The sequence below is a fragment of the Carassius gibelio genome, chromosome B2 (genome assembly GCF_023724105.1).
Source record: "Carassius gibelio isolate Cgi1373 ecotype wild population from Czech Republic chromosome B2, carGib1.2-hapl.c, whole genome shotgun sequence".
Taxonomy (NCBI): domain Eukaryota; kingdom Metazoa; phylum Chordata; class Actinopteri; order Cypriniformes; family Cyprinidae; genus Carassius; species Carassius gibelio.
In genome coordinates, this window is record NC_068397.1 from 18243570 (window position 1) to 18265701 (window position 22132).

General features: G+C 36.9%; 1 protein-coding gene across 1 annotated transcript in view; it reads left to right on the top strand.

Annotated features, from left to right (window-relative positions):
- The window catches only part of LOC127951443 (cadherin-18-like), a 47425-nt gene that overhangs the window by 13103 nt on the left and 12190 nt on the right, over positions 1 to 22132 (top strand). The window contains exons 3-9 of the mRNA XM_052549331.1: positions 4324 to 4618; positions 9165 to 9284; positions 15891 to 16058; positions 16337 to 16524; positions 16658 to 16911; positions 17718 to 17854; positions 21373 to 21494. Of these exons, the coding sequence (XP_052405291.1) occupies positions 4324 to 4618; positions 9165 to 9284; positions 15891 to 16058; positions 16337 to 16524; positions 16658 to 16911; positions 17718 to 17854; positions 21373 to 21494 (1284 nt within the window). The remainder of the gene's footprint in view (positions 1 to 4323; positions 4619 to 9164; positions 9285 to 15890; positions 16059 to 16336; positions 16525 to 16657; positions 16912 to 17717; positions 17855 to 21372; positions 21495 to 22132) is intronic.

The window sequence follows — 22132 nt, forward strand, 5'->3', positions numbered from 1 at the left end:
CTAGGCTGGCTGCTTTCAGATTTGAGTCTATATCTGTCTGGCAGGTTTCTCAAAGCCTTTCATTTGTGTGGTAATGTTGTGCAGGGGAACAGCGTCATACTGGACGAGTCAATGCATTCTATCTCCCACTCATCTGCCTCCCCTCCTTTCTTGATGTTTTATGTGACTTTTTTCACACAGGATGTTGAATCTTAAAATCCTTTTTAATCCCAGTGAGCATTCTAAACATGCCCATTGATTTTTTTTTTCCTTTTTTTTTTTTTACCACAATGCCCTATTTTAAATATTTCATTTCATATTTTTCTTATGAATTTCACCTATAAGATTATAATAATATTTTTATTCCTCTTTTTAATAACATTAATTTTGTTTTCAAACTAATGTATTGTCCTTTATAATAATAATATAAATAATAATAATAATAATAATAATAATAATAATAATAATAATAATAATAATAATAATAATAATAATAATTACTTTATATAAATAAAAAATTTCCAAAAAATACTTTGTATTTTTTTTACCCATTTTACTTTGTAAATGCAAAATATTTCCAAGTGACAGGTTATTTACTTAGAAGAAAAAAAAAATAGTTTAGAATACAAAACCAAGCCTTCTTTTTTTTTTTTTTTTTTTTTTCTAGGAGTAACATGAACTAATCGTTAACAATAAGACTAGGTCTAGGCAAATAGTATATAGAGCCAGTTTAGTTGTATTATAAGATCTTCACAATTTTCTCCTCACAACATCAGGGCATTTCCTAACAAATATTTACTTTACTTATCCTCGGTTTAAGGTGTTTAGGAATAGATAAATGCATGATACAAATATTTAATCCATCTATTAGGGACACCTGAACCTACAGAATGGTGCTTCCATAAATACCTAAGGCAAGTTCAAAAAAAGGGGTCACTCTTTTCTAAAGTACAATGTAGGAGGTTTCTTCGATCTTTCATAATGCTGGATGCTTCAGGTGAACATGAGGATGCAGAGCAGAATGAAAGAGGTGGGTATGAGCATCCTTAAATAGTGGCTGGTTTGGGTTTCTGGCTTAGCTGTGTGGATAAGAGCATATTTTTGGTATGGTTTAATACTGTATGTGCCATGCTGCATTGCAGCTGTAACCAGGCTTATACTGAAAGTTTTGTGGGCACCAGCACCAGAAATAGTGTTGTTTCAGGCCCGCCTGCCATATATATCTGTGAAGGTGAATGTCCCTGTTAGCCAGGGGGGAAAGGTTTGGAAGGTGAACGTCATTCTGACTAATTGCTCACTTCGGTGGGATTACACTGGCTGCCAAGAATTATGGGAACACAGTGGGAAAAAAGAAAGCTGCTTGAATAGCAACCAAGCAACATGCCAAGTAATGTTGTTGTTTTTTTTCTCCTTTTTTATTTACACCAGGGGCTGTGTTCTGCCAATTCCTTTTTTCTTTTTTTTTCTTTTGGGGGATCAGACTGATTGCCTTTTTTTAAGGCCACATTAGTGATCATTAGCAACTGAAATGGCAGCATTTATTGTTGGATAAGTGGCCTGAAAATAACAGTGTTTCTCAGTTTCAGGTGATGGTCACATCCAGCTTCCTCTCACCGAAGCTTTATGCTGTTTTGTATGCATATTGTTCTGTGGTTTGTGTCGCTGTAATTGCATGAGCATAGCTTTTGTGTTACTAATGAAGTATGTGTCAGCAGATTTGACACACTGAAAGATGACAGAACAGAAGCTGTCCTTCATGATGCACCTCTGCAAACATATGGGTCAATTACATACTACAAATGTGTCCATGCTAAAGAAAAGGAAAGATCTTGTTTGAAATTTTTGGGAAATGTTTTTATTTTTGGTTTCAAATGTCTCTTGGTTTTAATGTCTCTAAAATGGCATGTTATGTAACCAATGGGTAAAAATTTATAATTATTTGGACTATTTGAAAATCTGGAATCTGAGGGTGCAAAAAAAAAAAAAATAATAAAAAAAAAAATATATATATATATATATATAGAGAGAGAGAGAGAGAGAGAGTTCTTAGCAATGCATATTACTAATCAAAAATTATGTTTTGATATATTTATGTTAGGAAATTTACAAAATATATTTATGCAACATGATCATTTCTTCATATACTAATATTTTTTGCCATAAAATAAAAATCTATAATTTTACCCATACGATATATTGTTGGCTATTGTTACAAATATCCCTGTGCATATGTATAGTGTACAGAATAATTATTTAAATACATAATTAATGAATGCATTAATTCATTAGTAAATAAAATTAAAATTAAAAAGTATTTTCTGACTACAACAGCAAGCTTTTTTTCTTTTCTTTTTTTCTTAACAACATGCACCAATTCACAATACGACCGGAAACTAGACAGTAAAGTGTGCATTTTAGTTGCGAAGGGCTTGTAGAATCTTTACAGCCATCTTGGTTTATGTGTGAATAATTTTGGGGGAGGTGCTCCACATGCCATTTTAAAATCTAAGGTGCAGGGGATTCTCTCTATGATCTTTTAATTTTTTTCTGCATGTTTGCACCACATGATTTTATTGGCGAGAAAAGAAATTCTAATATTGTACTCATGCTTGGGATTATTGATATGTTAAGATAGAATAAGAACATATGGAAAAGTAAACAGACCAAGGGCTGTAACTTATTTTGCTAGTGCATAAATAAATAAATAAGTAAAAAGGGTTCTTTGAAGGATCAGCATAATAGCTGTAGACTGCATATTTGCTTATGCAAATTCGAAATACTTGTTTGGATATTTATATTTGGCATCACAGAAAATTCTTACCTTGAGGCACCAAAACTAATATTCTTTTACAGAATCTCTTATTGCATAACTAATATGAATGTGCTGGGATTAAGCCATGTTTATTAGGAGGTATCCTTTCACCCTTGTGATGCATGTGTATTTCACATGAAACTCAATTTGGTTCTGGTTGGGAGCCACAGGCTTTTGCCTCATAATGTCAAAGTGTAGTGTATAATTTCTGCCATGTCTGCCATGCTCTTTTTACCCATGAGTTTAAAAAATTGTCATGAAAGAGTTATATTTACATTCCAATGGAGAAGGAGTAATATCACGGGTATATATTTAGGCCTCTTTTAGTATGTGGAAATTGTGGGTGAACGACAGTCATTTCCTCTAAAAAGTATTTCCTCAGAGCACATGGGATATCCTTGTGCTTGTTTGGTACATGTAATGTGAGTTCTATTTAAAGAGCAAGCTAATTATAAATCAAGAGCATTCTTTGACAGGAGCTGGTGCATGCCACAGTCATTATCATGATAGATTTGTCATAAAAAAAAAAAAAATCACACATTTAAGCTTGAACTATACAAAATCTCCCATAAATTTTATGACAGGAGTTTTTTCATTTTTTTGTGCTTTCTGACTTTGCTAATTTATTTCTAGATCTAGGTCTATGTCATTTCATGTCTTGTTTCCTTATAGTTAGAGGTTTTACAAATGCAAAGCCTGGCATTTAAAACTATGCTATGAAGTTACTATATTTATAATTAGGGACCAAAAGTCTGAAAGCATTAGGGAAAATGTTTATTATTTGTTTTATTGGAAATTTGAATATCACCATAAAAAAATAAAATAAAATAACATCTATCAAAGTTAGTCAAACTTGATGATCCCCAGCATGATTTGAGAATTCAAAGAGCAACTTGTGCTTCAGTGGAAGCAAGAACATCTGTCTTTTTGTACAAAGTCACATGTTCAGTATCACTAAATTGTTATATTGTATGGTATGTGTTACTGTGACCTTTTTTTTCTTACTATGTTTTATGTCATGTTGTGGTTGTATTTCTGAGCCTAAGACAAATTTCCCCCGGGGACAATAAAGTATACCTATACAGAATTTTATTGAGAATGCTTTTAAAATTCAAGGTTAAGTTCCTAAATGTGAAGAGAATTTGAAATTAGTTATTTAGAGAGGACATTGCAGTTCTGTATGTAAGCAATTAATTCCAATGAAATGAATATGCATTTAGTTATATATAGTTAGTTTAGTTTCTTCTCGTAATTACAGTTCAATTCTTACAAAACAGTTAAAAGGAAGACTGTTCTTCAATTCAGAATTTTGCACAATTCTCTAGCTAGATTTTCAATGTGGTTTCAAGGGTTTGAATCTCACTGTCTCTCTCTCTAAAATTCTGTGCAAATAATATGCATTTCAGAATAGCAAAATGTGTCAGAATAAATAATTATAAGGTTTTAACACCATAGAACATTTGCATTTGGTTTAAAGCTATATAGCAGTGCTGCAAAAATAAAACTTCTTTTCTTTTCTTTGTCACTTTCAGTTACACTCAAACTCAGACAAAGGTGATGGCTCCGTTCAATATCTACTCTCTGGAGAAGGTGCCGGTACCATATTCACAATCAATGAGTTAACGGGAGATATTCATGCAAAGAAAAGCCTGGACAGAGAAAAGAAGAGCCATTATGTCCTCCACGCTCGGGCTGTCGACCGTTTCACCAACAGAGCTGTGGAACCTGAGTCCGAATTCATCATCAAGGTCCAGGATGTGAACGACAACGCCCCTAAATTCCCAGATGGCCCCTTTTCAGCCTCCGTGCCTGAGATGGCAGACATCGGTGAGCCAAGAGTCAGGACCTCCGGTCTCTGAGGGGGTGTCTGGGGCTGTGCTTGGGGAACAGAGGAACATTTTGTCAGTAAAGCATAGGTTTTATTAGCTGGGTCATCAGTTTCAGACCGCAGAGTCCCATTGCATATCTGAGCCTTTCTGGCTTGGACTCGAGCTCATCTCAAGCTGCTGGTTGGTTGTGGTGGATTTATAGCAGGATTTATTAAAGCTATTGTTTCTTATATAAAGCCTCTCAAGAGGATATTGTCTGTTGTAGAAAAAGTGATATCAGGAGTTATGTCAAAAATGAACCAATATCTCACACAAAAACCTCTCATATGGGGTGGTGATATTTTGAAGTGCTTCCAAATGAATGCAGCATTCGATAAACAAAAAACAGCTGTGTTTACCTCTTTTTACACCTGTATCTCAATTTAATATGTCAGTGTTTTATAGATCTGTGCTATCCACCCTAATACACAAGTAATCCACATGCAGAGCTTGCAGTCTGCATCGATGGCAGTGCACATCAACCCTGTGGTAAATGGACCGTCAGGAAAGTGCTAATTGTCCGCAGAGTTCTTCCTTCCTATCCAAATCAATTGGCTGGACTCAAGCCAAATAGCTGTGAAATTATCATTCCTCACAACCTGTCAGCACAATGTTCCCCTCTGGGCACAGTTAGGGTAAGGGCAGGGTTTATTTCTCACTTTTGGCCCTGAATCGCTCTCCTTCACTGCTTTTATTTGCTCTCATGCTCTCAATGAGACTTTTTGAAACATTTTGAGTCTTTAAAACTAGTTTAGACTTTAAAAATGTAACACCAATAGAAGACAATTATCTGCACATGTATCTGTACCTTTTGACAAAATTAACTGTACAGTATTCAGAAGTGTTATAGTTTACATATTGCAAATATTGTTGGTTTAATTTATAAACTAATCAACATCTGAAGTAGACCAAAACCTTTAATCAGAGTTGTTCTAAAACCTAAAACCTAAATGCATTCTTGTCTTAGGCAACTCTGATTAACTTTTTTGATCCTCTTCAAATGTTGCCTACTGTTGAATAATAAAATCCATGTTAATAATGTTAATTATTTATTTTATACTTTGTTCAGATATTTTTGTCGGTAACAAATTTTATTTTTGTTACGTAGGGAAGTAACCAGAGTAGGGAATGAGACACTACGTCCTCTAGGGTTCACTATGGGGAACGCCTCGTCGTGGCCCGTGTCTGAAGCATACATTGAAAAAGCACCAACAAGTTGGCCGCGACAGCCCCTGAAATCACTATCAGTGTGACTATTGATAATTAGGCGCCGGGAGGACACGTCATTTACTTCTTCGTCTGAAGCTTGTGTCCGAAGCATGGCAGGAAACTAGAGGACGCAGTGTCTGTTTTCCTACTCAGGGAACCATGGTTATTTTTGCAACATGAGATGTTCCCTTTCAAGGGAACTTCAAACTGCATCCTGTAAGGGTCGCTATGGGGAACAGTATACCCATGCCGACATGCTGAGGGGAGTGCAGGCCAGAATCATGTCAAGCACTAAGTACAAACTCTACCATTTACATGGGAGTTGCCCCTGGGACATTAGACAGCTATTCATGACATTATCTCTTATGGCCAAAGGCCTAGGCTACATACCCAACTTACCTGTAAAGGCCTCGACCCAGGGTAGAGCTCAAGGCTTGGAATCTAGTAAGATTCCTTTAAAGGGGTACGGCAAAGAGCCTAGCATTTTATACTAAGTCTTGTTTGACACACAGGGGCTACCGCTTGCTCTTGCATAAGCCTGCTGAAGGAACGGTCTCAACAGATCCCAAGTAACACCATGTTTAGATAGGTATCCAAGGATACATAGGTGGAGTTGCGCTCAAGATGAACGGGGCTTTTACAAACTCAAGAAAGGGCATGAAGCAACCGCACTAAGCCCTCACCATATAGGATTTTAGAAAGAATGCAGAGCACTAGCGTGAAAACTTACCACAGTGTTGATTTCAAAAAGTGTGCAAAGACTTCACATGCACACTTACCAAGGGGAGCGCTGCTAAACTACTACGAGAATCAAATAGCCCTTCATGTTTAGGGAAGAGATGCTTGAAGTGCATTAAAAAAGACAAACTGGCTGAGTGGAGCTTAAGAAAGCAAGGTCTAACAAACTCAAAGAAAGGGAACAAAGCTGAGTGCGTAACCCTTACTGTACAGGATTTAAGAAAGTGCGCAGAGTCTTGCGTGCACTCTTACCACCACTAAAGAAGTTACTCCCTTTAGTCCCGACCATCAGTAAGGCGGTACTTTGAACCATAGAACCAACCAAAATTATCATAGGTCCAGCATAGGAGACTGTTATGCAAGCTGGTGGTTACAGGGGAATTAGGAAGGGGAGGATAAGGGCAGATTTAAAAACCTCCAAAGGGAACGAGTAGATACTCATGTATCAATAGACCTGCCCATGTCGGAGGCCGCCTGCTTGTTAGCACGGAGAGAGAGATCTGTTGTGCGGTGCAGCTCAGCTACCTGATCTGGGGAAAGGCCCTCACCTTTATCTAGGTCTTTCAGCAGGTCAGCCTGATATGCTTGAAGCACCGCCATCATGTGCAATGAAGCAACAGCCTGACCTGCTGCTGTGTATGCCTTGCCATTTAAGCAAGATCCTGAAGGGGCTTAGACGGCAAGGAGGGAGATTTAAGAGAGGATGTCTCCCCCACAGAGAGTTAGCTAGCCAGCATCTCTTCTACAGGGGACATCCTCTCATAGCTGCTTTCACACATTGCCTCAATGTTGGCATAACTTGTATGCTGAAATCGATGGATGCGAGAAGAAAACGGCCTCTTCCATTCCTTTTCGAACTCTGTTAGGAGATCAGGCAGAAATGGAAGGCTCACCTGAGCTGAAGGGCTAATGGTCCATGGCAAGTCCAACTTTGCCATGGTACGATCCATAACCTCCAGTAGCTCTACATACACAGGGCAGGAGAATTGAGAAAGCTCAGCCTCAGCTTCCTTCACAATCCTCGGATATCTCCTGCTCTTCCTGGGCCGAACCCAGCAGAGCACTAGCCACTGTATTGAAAAGTGTTAAAGGTGTAACATCATCCTCCAGAAGCTCTCTCTTGTCCACCGCCAACAAGCGCGAAAGGGAAAGTCCCTCTCTAAACTCCTCAGCCAGATCCACCTGTGATCCCCACCTTTGCTTTTTCAATGAAAAACATTCACAATGCACACAGATTGCTGCCTCACGGATATCCCATTCCTGCTTTTTACCAAAACAAACAACGCAAAGATTGTGTGTCATTGGGTGTCAAATAATGATGGTACAGATGCACACTGTCTAAACGCTTTGCTAGTCGCCACCATGATAGACAGAGAAAGATCGCTCTTACCACATTCAGATGCACACTTCAAACAGAACAGTCAAAGAAGTTTTTTCAATGTATGCTTCAGACAGGGGTCATGACAAGGCATTCCCCATAGTGACCCCTAGAGGATGCAGTTTGAAGATCCCATGAAAGGGAACTGTAATATTTTTTACTTGAACTATTATTAACCATTGTTATCAAATTTTAAACTTGAAATATTATTAGTTTTACAAAAATATATATTACAATTTTATTAAATAAAAAAAGATACATTTTCAAAAAGCAATTTTTCCAGTAATTTATTAAGCTCCAAATCATTATTCAAACTCTTAATATTTAACAGTTGTGTTGCTTGATATTTTTGTGGAGACTGTGATACATTTTTCAAAAATAAGAAAATATGTACAGTATGATCTAGAATATAAATTTTACTTGATATATCAGATAAATTATAAATAAAAGCAGATTATTAAGCTTCAAACCACACTGTGGACATTTTCAATCATAAATATTACACTTTAATTATATTCGCTTCACAGGCATGCCTTTGCATTATATTCATATATTCATATATATATATTCATTAGAAGTATTGCTTTGTTTTATGTTAAATAATCAGCTTCTCTTTTTCATCTTTTTTTTTTTTTTTTGCCTAGTGTGTGTTGGAATTTGTTATCCTCAAATCATTATTTGTGCCCTTCTGAATAAGACATTCTGCTTTGGGTACAGAACAAATACCAGCAGTGAGCTGGCGAGCTCTCTGACTCCACTTTATCAAGCTGTGATGAATTAATCACTAGAAATGCAGATAGAGCCTTATAAGCTGGTTGACGGCCTCTGGCCTTTCAAAAGAGGCTATTCTAGAGCCTGGTGCCTTCAATCTATTGCGTTTGTGTTCTTAAACTGCGAATGTGTCTCAAGTTAGGGCAGCCTTATCGCCACCATCCAAGCCCCACACACTTCGTAATAGCATTAGATGCTTTAAGGCTTGAAGGAGAGAGGCTCATGACAGGTGAATTCAACTCCGTACAGGTCAAGGAGGCATGCGATGAATCACTTGAATGAGCAAGCAGCATATGAGAACTGCCTCTGTCGAAGCATGCTTGTGGCATGCATTAATGAGGATGAATGCAAATCTGAGCATGTGAATAATTTTAGCAGTTTAACTTGGATATGTTTTATGTCCATGCAGGAACGTCGGTATTCCAGATCACTGCCACAGATGCCGATGATCCCACCTACGGAAACAGCGCCAAGATCGTCTACAGCATTCTCCAAGGGCAGCCTTTCTTCGCCGTCGACCCCAAAACTGGTACGCAAAGACCTCGCTTTCTACAAATAACCAGTTTTATGGACATTTTGAGATGCCTTCGACTGTAGAAGGCTACACTTGAATATTTTCTGATTGTTCCTATGAGCTTGTTGCGAAGTCACCAGCGGGTGAGTCATTCCACAATAATAGGCTGTAGGAAGCACAGATACATTTTCTCTGTAAAACAGCTTTCAGGCTCACAAAGGAACTCCCGATTTATTGCTCTACCCTATGTGGAGAATAATTGATGCATTCTCACATTGTTGAGGGCCTTTCATACATGTTGTTTCCACCTTTGAAGTGATGTTGAGGGGAAAAACCCCTCCCGACCAGTAACAAAATGTGTCTTTTGTCACAGGGACTTCAGTTAAACATTAAATGAATATGTATGCTCTTTCAAACGGAACTCAGACTCGGGCATCTACATTGAAATTCCAATAAATCATGCAGGAAATGTGGAAAATATCATTCTCAATTGTATCTCAGAAATAAATCAATAAACCTGCATTGAGGGCAATGAATATGGATGGTTTTCTTTGGAGACTTACATGGTACACTCAATTACTCGCAAAAAGCCAGGGTGGATAAACAAATCATTTTCATAATACCAACACATGATTGAAACGTTGAGAGTGCGGCACCTTAGACCCGGACTACACTGTTCTGTGTAGGCTTGAAAACGCCCGAACTGTGGCCTACTTGCTGTGATGTACTGCTCCCTTACCTTGTCTATCCTAATTTAATGTCTTCCTTCCTCCCTCGTTTTTTTATTCTGTTCTTAGTAGCCATTTGGTTCAGTTTCCACAGTGGTGGTGTTTGTTTATGTCAAGTTGAATGTGCCTGGGGGGTGTTTGTCCCAGTTTGAAAGCGCCAACCTGCAGAGTGTTTATCCCATGATAGAGCCTATTTGGTGCAGGATGAATTTGCTTGGCTTATATGTGTTTGAGTGTGCCAGGCTGGTGTGTGTAGATGCACAAACATCTACATCAGCAGTGTACGAGGTAAAATGGTGAATAGCATCTGTTCCAGCTGTTAGTGTGTGCGTTGTTTTTTAGGCGAAACGCCCTGTCAGCAACAGCATGAGCTGCTGACCCAAGAGACTCAGCTTAGTACCAATACATACTTCTATCCCTCAGATATCCGCCATGAAACTCCGCCAATTTACACAGAATTGCTTCTTGGGTACTGCACTGTGCATTTATTTATTATGTGTAATTGCTTATTCAGTCTCCCTCCCACTGGGACCCATGGGATTGTTGCCATCCTCCACTGAAGCAGCAGATCTCTGATGGCGGTTTGTCTTTTATTGGTGTCTTTGGGGCTAAAACTATGAGATTGGATTTACTGTAAACCTTCCATGGTCACTCTTTCAACTCTTTTCTCATCTCTAATCCCCTGTTTGTGGCTATCATGAAGGTTTTGATGGGATTAAGAAGCTATACTGTATTATAATGTTCACATCAGGGGTTATTATCATAGGGCGCTGGTTTAATGTTGCAATCTTGCATATCGGTGTTGCTTGCTCATTTTGTCCGGAAGTGCTTATACCCTTAGCACTAAGAGTAGTGTGTGTGCATGTTTGAATCACTCTCAAATAATCCAATACTCCAGGTCTAGAGAGCCTCTTTTGCTGTTGGAGAGAGATAAAGAATTGACGGAGGTTTGTATCTTCTGCTTTGAGCATCACAGCTGTAAAAAGCTGTTTTCACATTTTGAGTTTATCCATAGATATACAGTAGTTTATTTATTTTAATTAATTAATTAATCTGTTTATTTATTTATTTTGTATAGGTTACATTATATAAATCTGCTCCAACCATTTGCTCAGGAAATAGGGAATAAGGCGAGGATGAAGGAAAGGCTGGAATGCAGAATAGCTTGAGTCTGCCATGTGAACTTGAACATGAGATCCCATGTTAATGTTTACTATGAAATGAGCACCAGCTGACAAGATATTGTACAACCAGGCCCCAGTGCACCAACATGGGCAACAAAGGGCTGTTTACTTTATATGAGACAGAAAGGAAATTATAATAGAGCATGCTTGATAAATATAGAAGTTCACTTAATTGTGAAGCCTTTACTGTATGTGCAACACAACACTCTGTTGTGTAAACTACTGAAAATTTTAGTCAAGTTAATGGTGTTGCTACTATTAGTTATTTTCTGCACTTCATTTTTCTTTTTTGATAATCCGATTGAAGCATCACCAAAGAATACCTGCATCAATACTATTATAGTTACTGGAGCACTTTTATTTAGTATTGTATTTTTTATTATTATTTTTTTTTCAGAGCAATTTTTTTGTGTTAAAATGTATTTATATATTTATTTTTAGTGTAAAATGATTAGAGATTGTTCTTTTTATTTTAGTCTAATCTAGTAATTTGTAGAATACGATATTTGTAGTATAATGTGGTTTAATATAGCATAGTGGAATAATTGTTTTTCTTCCTACAATTACAAATACCCAAGCTATTCTCACCCATCCACCTTTGTGTAAAGCACAATAACTTGCATCATTGTGTCTAATCTTCATATCTGAGAATTACCTCAACTGCACCTTTGTGTAGTAGTTAGTTCGCCCCATTTACCGGTGGGTGATGCTTAACCGGCGTGATGTTTTGCACTTTCACTATAAGGTTGACTGTCTGTTGTTCCATAGGAAATCAAACTCTCAGTACAAAGAACAGGGCTTACCAAGTTCTGCATCAGTGTCTGGTCCTGTTTGCTTTATTTACTTTCTGTCTCTGCTGTGTGGCTACTAGCTGAATACTAAGAGCCTGTTTAACATGAACATTTTGCTTTTTTCGTTGTGTTGTCTGCTGAAATCCCCTGTCCTGGCAGGTGTTGTCTGCTCTCAATAGGCTGGGTGCAATCTCTATGACATTCTCTGGGGCCGAAACACTGGCATGTGTTTATTTGTTCTGGCGGATTGAGGTATCTGTTAGCATATTTTTTTCTCACTCCCATTGGTCGTGTCCATTTAAAAAGAAAACATTGCATGTTAGAATATTTAAACTGTCCATCTCACACTTTCACATATGACATGAAATTGAAATTCACTGCTAGTCATTCCTTTACAGGTCCTCTGTGCTCCTTGTAGGTACTGTGTGTGTATTTATATTTAAGACAATCAGACAGAAATATTTATACTGCCCATATAGTTTATAGCATTTTTATCTAGTTATATGACAGATTAAAACATGAAACATGTATAGTTACAGAGATGCAGACATTTACTGTTTTCTACTCATCTTCCTTCCTTCCTATAATATTACATTTATGTATACAGGTTTTCACCAGACAAAAAAAAAAACACACCATATGAAATGAACCACAGTTATATATCATCAGATCATCAGGTTACATCATTTATAAACATCAATAAAAGAATGGGATATGTCCCACGTTAATAGCTTGGCTTGATAATGCACACTTTTCTTTTGATTTCTTTGATGACTGATTACCTTGAGTGTGTAAACATCAAGGCATTTCATATATTTTTTTGATTAAACTGACAAGAAGTATCCTCTATATCAGTGGTTCCCAAACTGGGGTGCGTGCACCCCTAGTGGTGCGCAGACTGACCACCAGGGGTGCGCAAGAGAATGTTTGTAATGGCGGGGAAAAAGATCGCTCTTTATTATTTTTATGTATTTAAGTGAGGTAAACTTTACATGCAAAGGTTTTATTAAGAAATAAAATTTCACATTTCACATTACACACTACATTACTGTATAAATTACAATTGATTTCATTTCATTTTACAAGCACGTTTGTGTCACAATAGCCCCGCCCTGTTCTTTTAGTTCATATTAGGTGCTAACTGATAATTCGTTCATTTTTCACTTACTACATTCAACAGAATGGACACCTGGGGCCGAATTAAAAAAAAAATCTTCTCAAGAAATAAATTTAAATATTAAAACGTTCTCAAATATATTCCTAAGAACATCTTAATTTTTTTTCTTAAGAAGAAATTAACAGCCGTTATCTGAATAAATACATGTTGCTGCTAAACTCACTCCTGTAGATTACCCTAATAATCATAATCATAAGCACGCACCAGACTGTATATTTTTGTTGCGACTTTGAATGGCGCTCAGCTTCATGTTTTAATGCGGCCTGTTTTTGAACAGTTATTTTTAAAATAGCCTGTCTTAAGCTGCAGCAATATGTTTCATTAATTTTTGTGTCGTGTTTTTGCACTTTCATCTGAGTGAACGCTTCCGGTATTTTAGTCCGCGCTTCTACAGCAAATGCATCCTGCGCACTCATATGCACTGAATATTGCCAAAGATGATGTATTAATAAGCTAAAATTAACCCTGACTCGTTTCAGGGTTGCTAATGAGTTTTGAAGTCAGTAAAAAGCAGGTCACACACAGGCTAATCATGAGCGATCATGTTTACATTAACAGTCATCGCTGTCCCTTCAGAAAACTTGTGCACATCTCTAGTCCTCCTATGTATTATATGTAGCTGTTGCTGTAATGTTCAAATATAACAATTCATTTCAAATAATATTCTTAAGATGATTTTTTTTGGGAATACAAAATATCCTTAAGTTTTTTCTAAAATTAAAAAATAAGAAGAAAATGGAAGTTGAGAAGAAATTTCTTCTTAAGAATGTTTCGTGAATCCAGGTTAAAAACGGGCACTTTAAAGAAATTAAATATTTATATGTATATATCATATATATTTAATGTATATGATCTGTGTGCAAACATGCAGGCCCATCCATCTCACAAAAAAGGAAGTGATCTTTTATTATCATTATGTTTTCTAGTTTACAGTGAATATTTGTATTTAGTTATTGCAATTAAAAATTTGAAATCTAATCAGAGTAAGGTGTTGGGGGGTGCTTGACAGGTGCCAAACACTAGAAAGGGGTGCATGCTGAAAAAAGTTTGGGAACCACTGCTCTATATATTTACTAAGAAGTAAATAAAATGTTTCTAGTGCTATGCACTGAAAGAGCTTATGCTTTTATGAAATGATGCTATTGATTTCCAGTGTTTTTAAACATCCCATGTTGGTGCATTGGAGCCTTGGTATATCATGTCAGTTGGTGCTCATTTCTCAGACACATTACCATGGGATCTCATGGCGTAAAGGGGCACAAATACAAGTTCACATGGCAAATGCAAGCTGTTCTGCTTTCCAGCCTTTCCTTCATCCCTGTCTTATCCTCTATCTCCTGAGGGAATGTTTGGAGCAGATGGCAGCCTTTGGTTAAGAGTTGTGGAGTATGCAGGAGATGTGTGCACATCTGGAAAGGAGGGTTCATGCTACGGGCTTAAAGCACATAAGAACAGTACATAGAGGTGACAGGTCAGCCCTCACCTGCTGGTGTGTTGTCAAGCTCGAAAAGAACCTGTACCAGGTCAGAACTGGGGCAAAGCAGAGGATAACCACTCGCTATGAGCTCACCTCCTCAATAACTAAGGGTCATAGATCTGCAGTGTACACATGATATTCAGGACACGCACCTTTCCTGGGAAGGGTGGCTGTTATTGCTGGAAATGCCATCAAATGGCTAGCGGTTTGATTTCAAGCAATGGTTCTCTTGAAAATTCATTATTTACCCTCAGTCTTGTCTTTTGAAAACCCATTTAACTTTCTATCTTCTATGGAAAACAAAATGAGATGCTTTTCTTTTGCATAAAGTGAAACTAAATGCTGACAATGGCTATCAAGCAAGATTTTCTGTGAAATAATGACTTCATATGAGTCTGGACCTCACACAGAGATATACTGCAATATGGCTTCATAAGACTTAAAATATTGTCCATGAGTTCTGTAGACTGCTTTTATTTTGCTTTTATGGTGCCTTTTCCTTTGTAGGAGCATCATAACTCTAGTCATTAATTTTCCATGGACAAAAGTATATCAAGAATTTGCTTTATATGAATTATACAGTAACTTTCAAGAGATGTTCATCCATTTTAGGAGGATTTCCATAAAATATTTTGACAAAAATACATGTTAATTTCTTTAAAGACAGCTTATAGCTCAATAAACGAAAGCGCTTTGAATATGTGTTACATGCAATACCATTTGTGGTAGTTATAACTTTGGTCACTTTATTTTAAGGTCCAATTCTTGCTATTAACAAACCGTTAACTGTGATTTTTGCCTCAATAAACTCCTATTTTGCTGCTTATTAATAGTTTGTAAGGTAGTTGCTAGGTTTAGTCATTGGGCAGGATCAAGGATGTAGAATATGACCATGAAGAATATGTTAAAAATAGGCATGCTAATAACCAACTAGTGAGAATTGGTCCCTATACTAATTGTTACCATGACTTGTTTTAAATTTTGTCTTTAAGTCTTATATTCTCACCAAGGCTAACTTTTACTTTTAATAAATTGTGTTTATAAGGCTTTTGTAGTTCTACATACTTTTGTTTTCACTTCATGTGGAGGGTTCAATACCTCCCTAATCTTTGTCTTCTATGGAAATGTGGGCTGTTTTAATATTTGTACTGAAACACCATAATTTGCAGAAAATGGTAATACACTTTTAAACATCCAATAATGAAATATGGGTTATGTAGGTCAGTGAGAACTATATTTATTCTTTCTGATCTCTGGATCACAGGTGTCATCAGGACAGCTTTGCCGAACATGGACAGAGAAACTAGAGAGATGTACTCTGTCATCATCCAAGCCAAAGACATGGCCGGCTCTGTCGGGGGTCTGTCCGGATCCACGACAGTCAACATCTCACTGACCGACGTCAATGACAATCCACCGCGATTCCCTCAAAGTACGAGTCCCTGCTTCTCTTGGTCTGGATTTTAGGCACACCCCTTCTACAGAAACCATCTAATCCTTAAATCCCTTTGAATGTACTGTGAATGTATCCCAAATGACTGAAATCGTTTAAGCTTTATTTTGTGAAAGTAAACAAGTTTTATTGAGCTTGTGCAGGTTTATCCCAAATAAACCCTGCAAATTAGTTGAGCGCAACCAACACTTTTCAATATTCGCATCAAAAGATTTTTAAATCGCATCTATTCTGTTTGTTTTTATCTTCCACTTCAGAAAACTATCAGCTGTACGTGCCAGAATCTGCTCAGGTAGGGAAAGCAGTTGGTAAAATCAAAGCGAACGATGAAGATCTTGGCGTAAATGCTGAGATGACATACAGAATTACCAATGAGGAAGGAGCTGCCATGTTTTCCATTTCTACAGACAGTGACAAGAGAGAAGGAGTCATCTCGCTCAGAAAGGTCTGAACTAGATGTTCCCACAAAACCAATGGGATCAAACTAATGTCTGCTCATTCAGCCATGCCCTGTCTTTTCCCAGGCTAAAATGTATTTTCTGCTTCTCCCTTGATCTTTTTACTGATGTCCTTTATAGCCTCTGGACTACGAGAAGAAGAAGGCTTACTCTTTGAATATAGAAGGTGTCAACACCCATCTGGATCCTCGTTTTTCTTACCTGGGTCCTTTCAAAGACACCACCACGCTCAAGCTTATCATTGGGGATGTTGATGAAGCTCCAGTGTTTACAATGGACTACTATATCATGGATGTGTATGAAAATGCTCCAACTGGGACAGAGGTTGGCATGGTAACTGCTCAAGACCCGGACAGCACAAGAAGCAAAGTCAGGCAAGTTTTCTAAAGAGAATTATACTGTTAGATGTGGTTTTGAGGTCAAAAAAGAAAAAAAAGAAAAGAGGATGCAGAATTGCAATTCAAAGTTGAGGAAGTGTATGTTCTCCCATAGCAAACTGTGGTAATAGCAAAATTTATTTAGTCTTATTTATAATAGCTTAATAATAAGTTAAAGAAGATTTATCTACTTTCGAGGTAAAGGAGGAATCATATGAATACTGATATTGTTTCATGCTAAGTTTTCTTAAAATTTGCATACACTGCATTGCACCTGAAGTTGTAGTGGCCACTGAGACCAAATGCAGAAACAGTCGAGCATAGAGTCTATTTATATAAGTGTCTTTTTTTTTTTCCCCCACAGCAAAGTCTGGCAAGAAAACGCTATCTTGAAAAAGCCTTATCTTAAAGTTATGAATAAAACGTTTCAAAAGCCTTAAAGTTTAAAGGTTTATATCATGTATCCGAGAAATGTAATCCGAGTTTTATTCTGCAGCTACTTAAACGCATTCATATATACTTTTTATTGTTTAGGTTAAGCATCTTAACAAAATGTCTTGAAGTAAGGTCTAAACAGAAATTTATCGTAAGTTGTAGGTGACAGGAGATTAATAACTGAGTAATCAAATGTAAGAAATATAGTCATAAGGTTTCAGAGTCTGCTTTTGTAATCATATATTTCAGTATTCAGTTTCAGTGTCTATGAAAGCATACTGTATACACTTCATATGTGCTTCTGGAATAACTGTCAACATATTTTGAATATTATCTTTGAGTAGAACTTGTCAACATTGCAATTTTAGGTATTCCATCGAGCAAATTGCAGATGGTGATGCACTTTTTACCATCGATGTTGACAGTGGACTCATTACAACCACCAAGAGTCTAGACCGAGAGGAGGTAGCCTGGCACAACATCACAGTGATGGCTGCAGAGATTGGTATGTACGATTCTGAGGTCTGAATTCTGTCTGTATTCACTGATATATATATATATATATATATATATATATATATATATATATATATATATATATATATATATATATATATATATATATATATATTGTAACAACAATGAGTTTTACATAGTAATTAACTCAAATGATATATAGGGAATTTGAATAATTAATCAAGAATTTGATTAATATATATCTCAGATGACAGTTACATTTAATTTTATTGATTATGAAAAATAGCTCAATTGCCAATACCAATACTAATCACAGGGCACTGTGATTTACTCATTAATATGTCAATATTACATTCTTCATATCAATTATTGTGATCTCTTACTGTAAATTACTGCAGATCAAGCCGTGGTATGTCCAGCACACCACTGTAGACCTATCAATTTTCAATAAAGTTATCACGCCTTATAATTCAAGGAAAAGTATTCTCTGGCCATGAAAATATTATCCTATCCTTATGATAAATTTAGTTTCTAAATTTAGAGCTTGTAGCTAAAGACCAAAACATTTCAGTGACTCGTAATGTGAGTGGGGTGGAGTCCAAAGCCAATCATTTTATATATGAGTTTTTAATAATTCAACTAGTAATACATCAAACTACAAATCACACAGAGTAAATATGCGTACGAAAATACAGACAATAAACATTTAAGAGACATAACGGAATCCAAATAAAAGAGAGAGAGAGAGAGAGAGAGAGAACGAGAGAGAGAGAGAGAGAGAAGTGTAGAAAGCGAGAGAGATCACAGAATGAGCTCAGGTATGAAAATCATAGTCAGTAACTTTTGGGAAGCCAACAACAAATCAGATCATAACAACACTTTAAACCAGCATTTAAATCTCCATAGAGAAAGTGATACTTGCAGAAGTGTCCCATGTGAGTGTGGCGTGAGATCGGCGTCGAGCTTGTGAGCTTTGCGCGTTGAAACAGCCATGTGCCATGAAACGGAGGCCATGTGACGCGCGTGCACGCTGCGCTTGGCGTGAGCGTGGAGCACGTGGTCCTTTGTTCTGTCCTCGCGCGGTATTTGAAAGGTTCAACAAACATTGTTCCAGAATTCGTCTTCCTTGCGTGGAGAGGCGAATAGTTTAATAAACTTAGTAAAGAAAAGAAAAGAAAACGAACGAAACGAAAGCTTCCAAAGGAGCCATTAAAATGGCTTTTTCTCTCAGCCCCTGTGCTGAGGGGGTTCGCGCTATGAGCGCGGAAGCAACGTTGGAGAGCAGCGTGTCCGAGAACGGAGAAGAGAAAGAAGAGCAAAAAGAGAGCGAAGAGGAGGGTGGACCTTGTTTGGTCAATTCTTATAGCTTGAAATAGTTCACGCCCATTTTCGAGGGAGCATCCAATGAATGTCCGCGATCTGAAGCGGAGGGAAAGTTCCTTTGTCTCGGTTGAGACAACCCCCTGATGATTTAGGGCCTGTCCGATTTCATCAGGAATATTAAAGCAAGTTCATTATTCCAGATTAAATACATTTTTCATTACTTTGCTCTAGATAAATGGGTCTGTCAAAGCATGACGATTAGAACAAGACTAAACATAATAGGTATATGTGATCAAAACATGAAGTTACATTAAATATGTGTAATTCTACATCTGAAAGATTTGCTTAACACATGATAACACTGCAGATGTTGGGAAACATCTAAATGTACCAAAAGGGAATACGTAATACATTTATACAGCATAAAAACTAACAGGTAACAAATTCATTCCATAGAATGCATTGGGGAGAAGATTTGGCTTCTCTCCTCTCCTGTGTGGTCGTAAACTTTACGACCTGCAAAAGTGGGGGTTGCAGAACATGGCTCTCTTTGAGGAAGTTAAAGTGAGGAAAGACATTTCCTAAAGTATAAGCTTGCAACTTGTACTCTTCACATAACAAGGATTAACCATTTTATGCAATCCATAAACATAATTAAAATACATATTAATAATAAAATGAAAGTAAGGAACTTATACGAAAAGTTCCTTTGTCTCCAGTGTTGGAAGAATTTGGGTTGGGGGTTTTCGTTTCTTCTTTGAAGCTTGCATGGGCATCGTAAATAGTTTAAGTCCAGCCAGGCTGGCATTTAGTACCAACAGTCTGAATTTATAAAACAGAATTTAACCCATGAATCGCTGACCTGCATATCTGTTACAATATATATATATATATATATATATATATATATATATATACAGTATTTAAATACAAACACACACACACAGGGAACCATTTTACTAATGATATTTTTATATTGAATCAAGCATTCTTCTTAAACCATGGACTGGGAACACCTTGTCCAGAAGGAATAATTGGCCCTGAAGTCTAAATCATTGATACTGACCAAAACAAATTTCTCCTTGAAGAAGGAGTGTTGCATTGTTGGATTGATGCTGAGGATGCTGTTGGCATGCTGATGTGGTTATGAAGGTGGACCGGGTCAATACATTTTTCTTCTCTTTTTCTATATTTATTTATTTATTTATTTTTAACCGATGCTTATCTAAGCAATTATCTTTCCTCGACATTTTTCTTCACAGTGGTGTTCAGCTAATGGGCTGAAACTGCCCTCTATAAACGCTTGCTGATAGTGGGCTGATAATGTTAGGTCATTGTAGTTAATCTCAGTTCCATCATGCTGAATGTTTCCCACACTGATTTTAAATTATCATCATGCTTCAATGAATCCCATGACAGCAGCATGAATCATATGTATCTCACTTTAAGGTTATAAACATGGTAAATGTAAAAAATAAAAAAATAAAATAAAATAAAATGTATTGAAAGCAAAGGATCAGGTTGCCCCTGTGTCACAAGATTAAGACTGCATTTATATCCCAGGGGCTGTTTTTGTTTTGTTTTTGTTTTTTAACAAACCAACAGAATTCACCTTTTTATTTCATATAAAAGTCACATGAAACATTTTTGTTTGTTTGTTTGTTTGTGTGTTTGTTTCATATGTATTCATAAATAAAAAATGTATTCAAAAGTTATTTTATCCTATTTACAAAAAAAAAAAAATGATTACAGTTATAAAACTGTGTCAGTGAAAAGCTTCTCATGATATCCATGGCAGTAATTTGTTTAGATTAGTATAAAAGTGTAAAAATATGATTTAACTGTGCATATTTAGGATAGATACAAATAACTGTGCAAGTTCATTACCACTGGACAAATAAACTTGGACTTTAATATTGGACAAATAAACTTGGACATTACAAATAAACTAGTGAGAGTATTAAATGTTCACATAGTTAATTAAGTGCCCCAAAGTTGGCATTTGAATTGTGCATAAAGAATTTAAGGATATCTTTTTCTTGTACATAAAACACAGTATTCAACAGCAGATATTGCTGATTCACGTGTTATGCTAATATGTCCTGATTTGTCATGATTTCAGTCATTTGAAATCACTCATACATTGATCATTCATTGTTTTTTGGAAGTTATTAATTAGAAAACATCCATGATTTCATATTTGTCATCTTTTTTTTTTTCCAGACAATCCAAATCTGGTGAGCTATGTACCAGTCACAGTCCAGGTCTTGGATGTCAATGACAATGCCCCCTATATTGCCACAGACAGCGCTCTGGTTTTGTGTGAAGGCTCCAAAGCAGGCCAGGTTAGTTATCTCCTCTCAGTCTTTTCCTCAGTGTGTCACTATCATTCTTTTTCGACCTGTCAGCTTCAATCTGAACCCCTGAAACCGTTTTTCCTATCTGCACTCCTCCTTTTCTCCTGTCCTTTTCTCCTTCCCTATTTCTGCACCATTTTTGTTTTCTCAAATCATCTTTTTTTTCATGGTTTAATTCCATCTTTCTTTTCACATGTATGTCTGAACACACACACTCCCACTTGCACTAATGCCATGGACACATGCATAAATGAAAAACACATACGCTGCCTTTATGATATGTCTGAAACCATCAAGGATGGATTTATCTGTGGCTCGACAGACTTTGGAGGCTCTTAAACCTATAAATAATTCAGCATGTACCAATGTATTCACCGGCAGATAGCAGTCCGCATCAAGCGCACTAGGAATGGCTCACAGGAAATGTTAATCGTTGCACGTTGAAATCTAGGTTCATGTGCAGCAATGAACAGCAGTGCTGCGGCATAGCTTTTATAGCTTTACCCTTGAATGAGATTACGATTTAAGCAGTTAGACACACACAATTCACACACAGTGGGCGACAATACATTTTTTTTAATTAAATATCAAGGGTCCTGTTTGAACATTTGTGCCCGCTTTGCTGG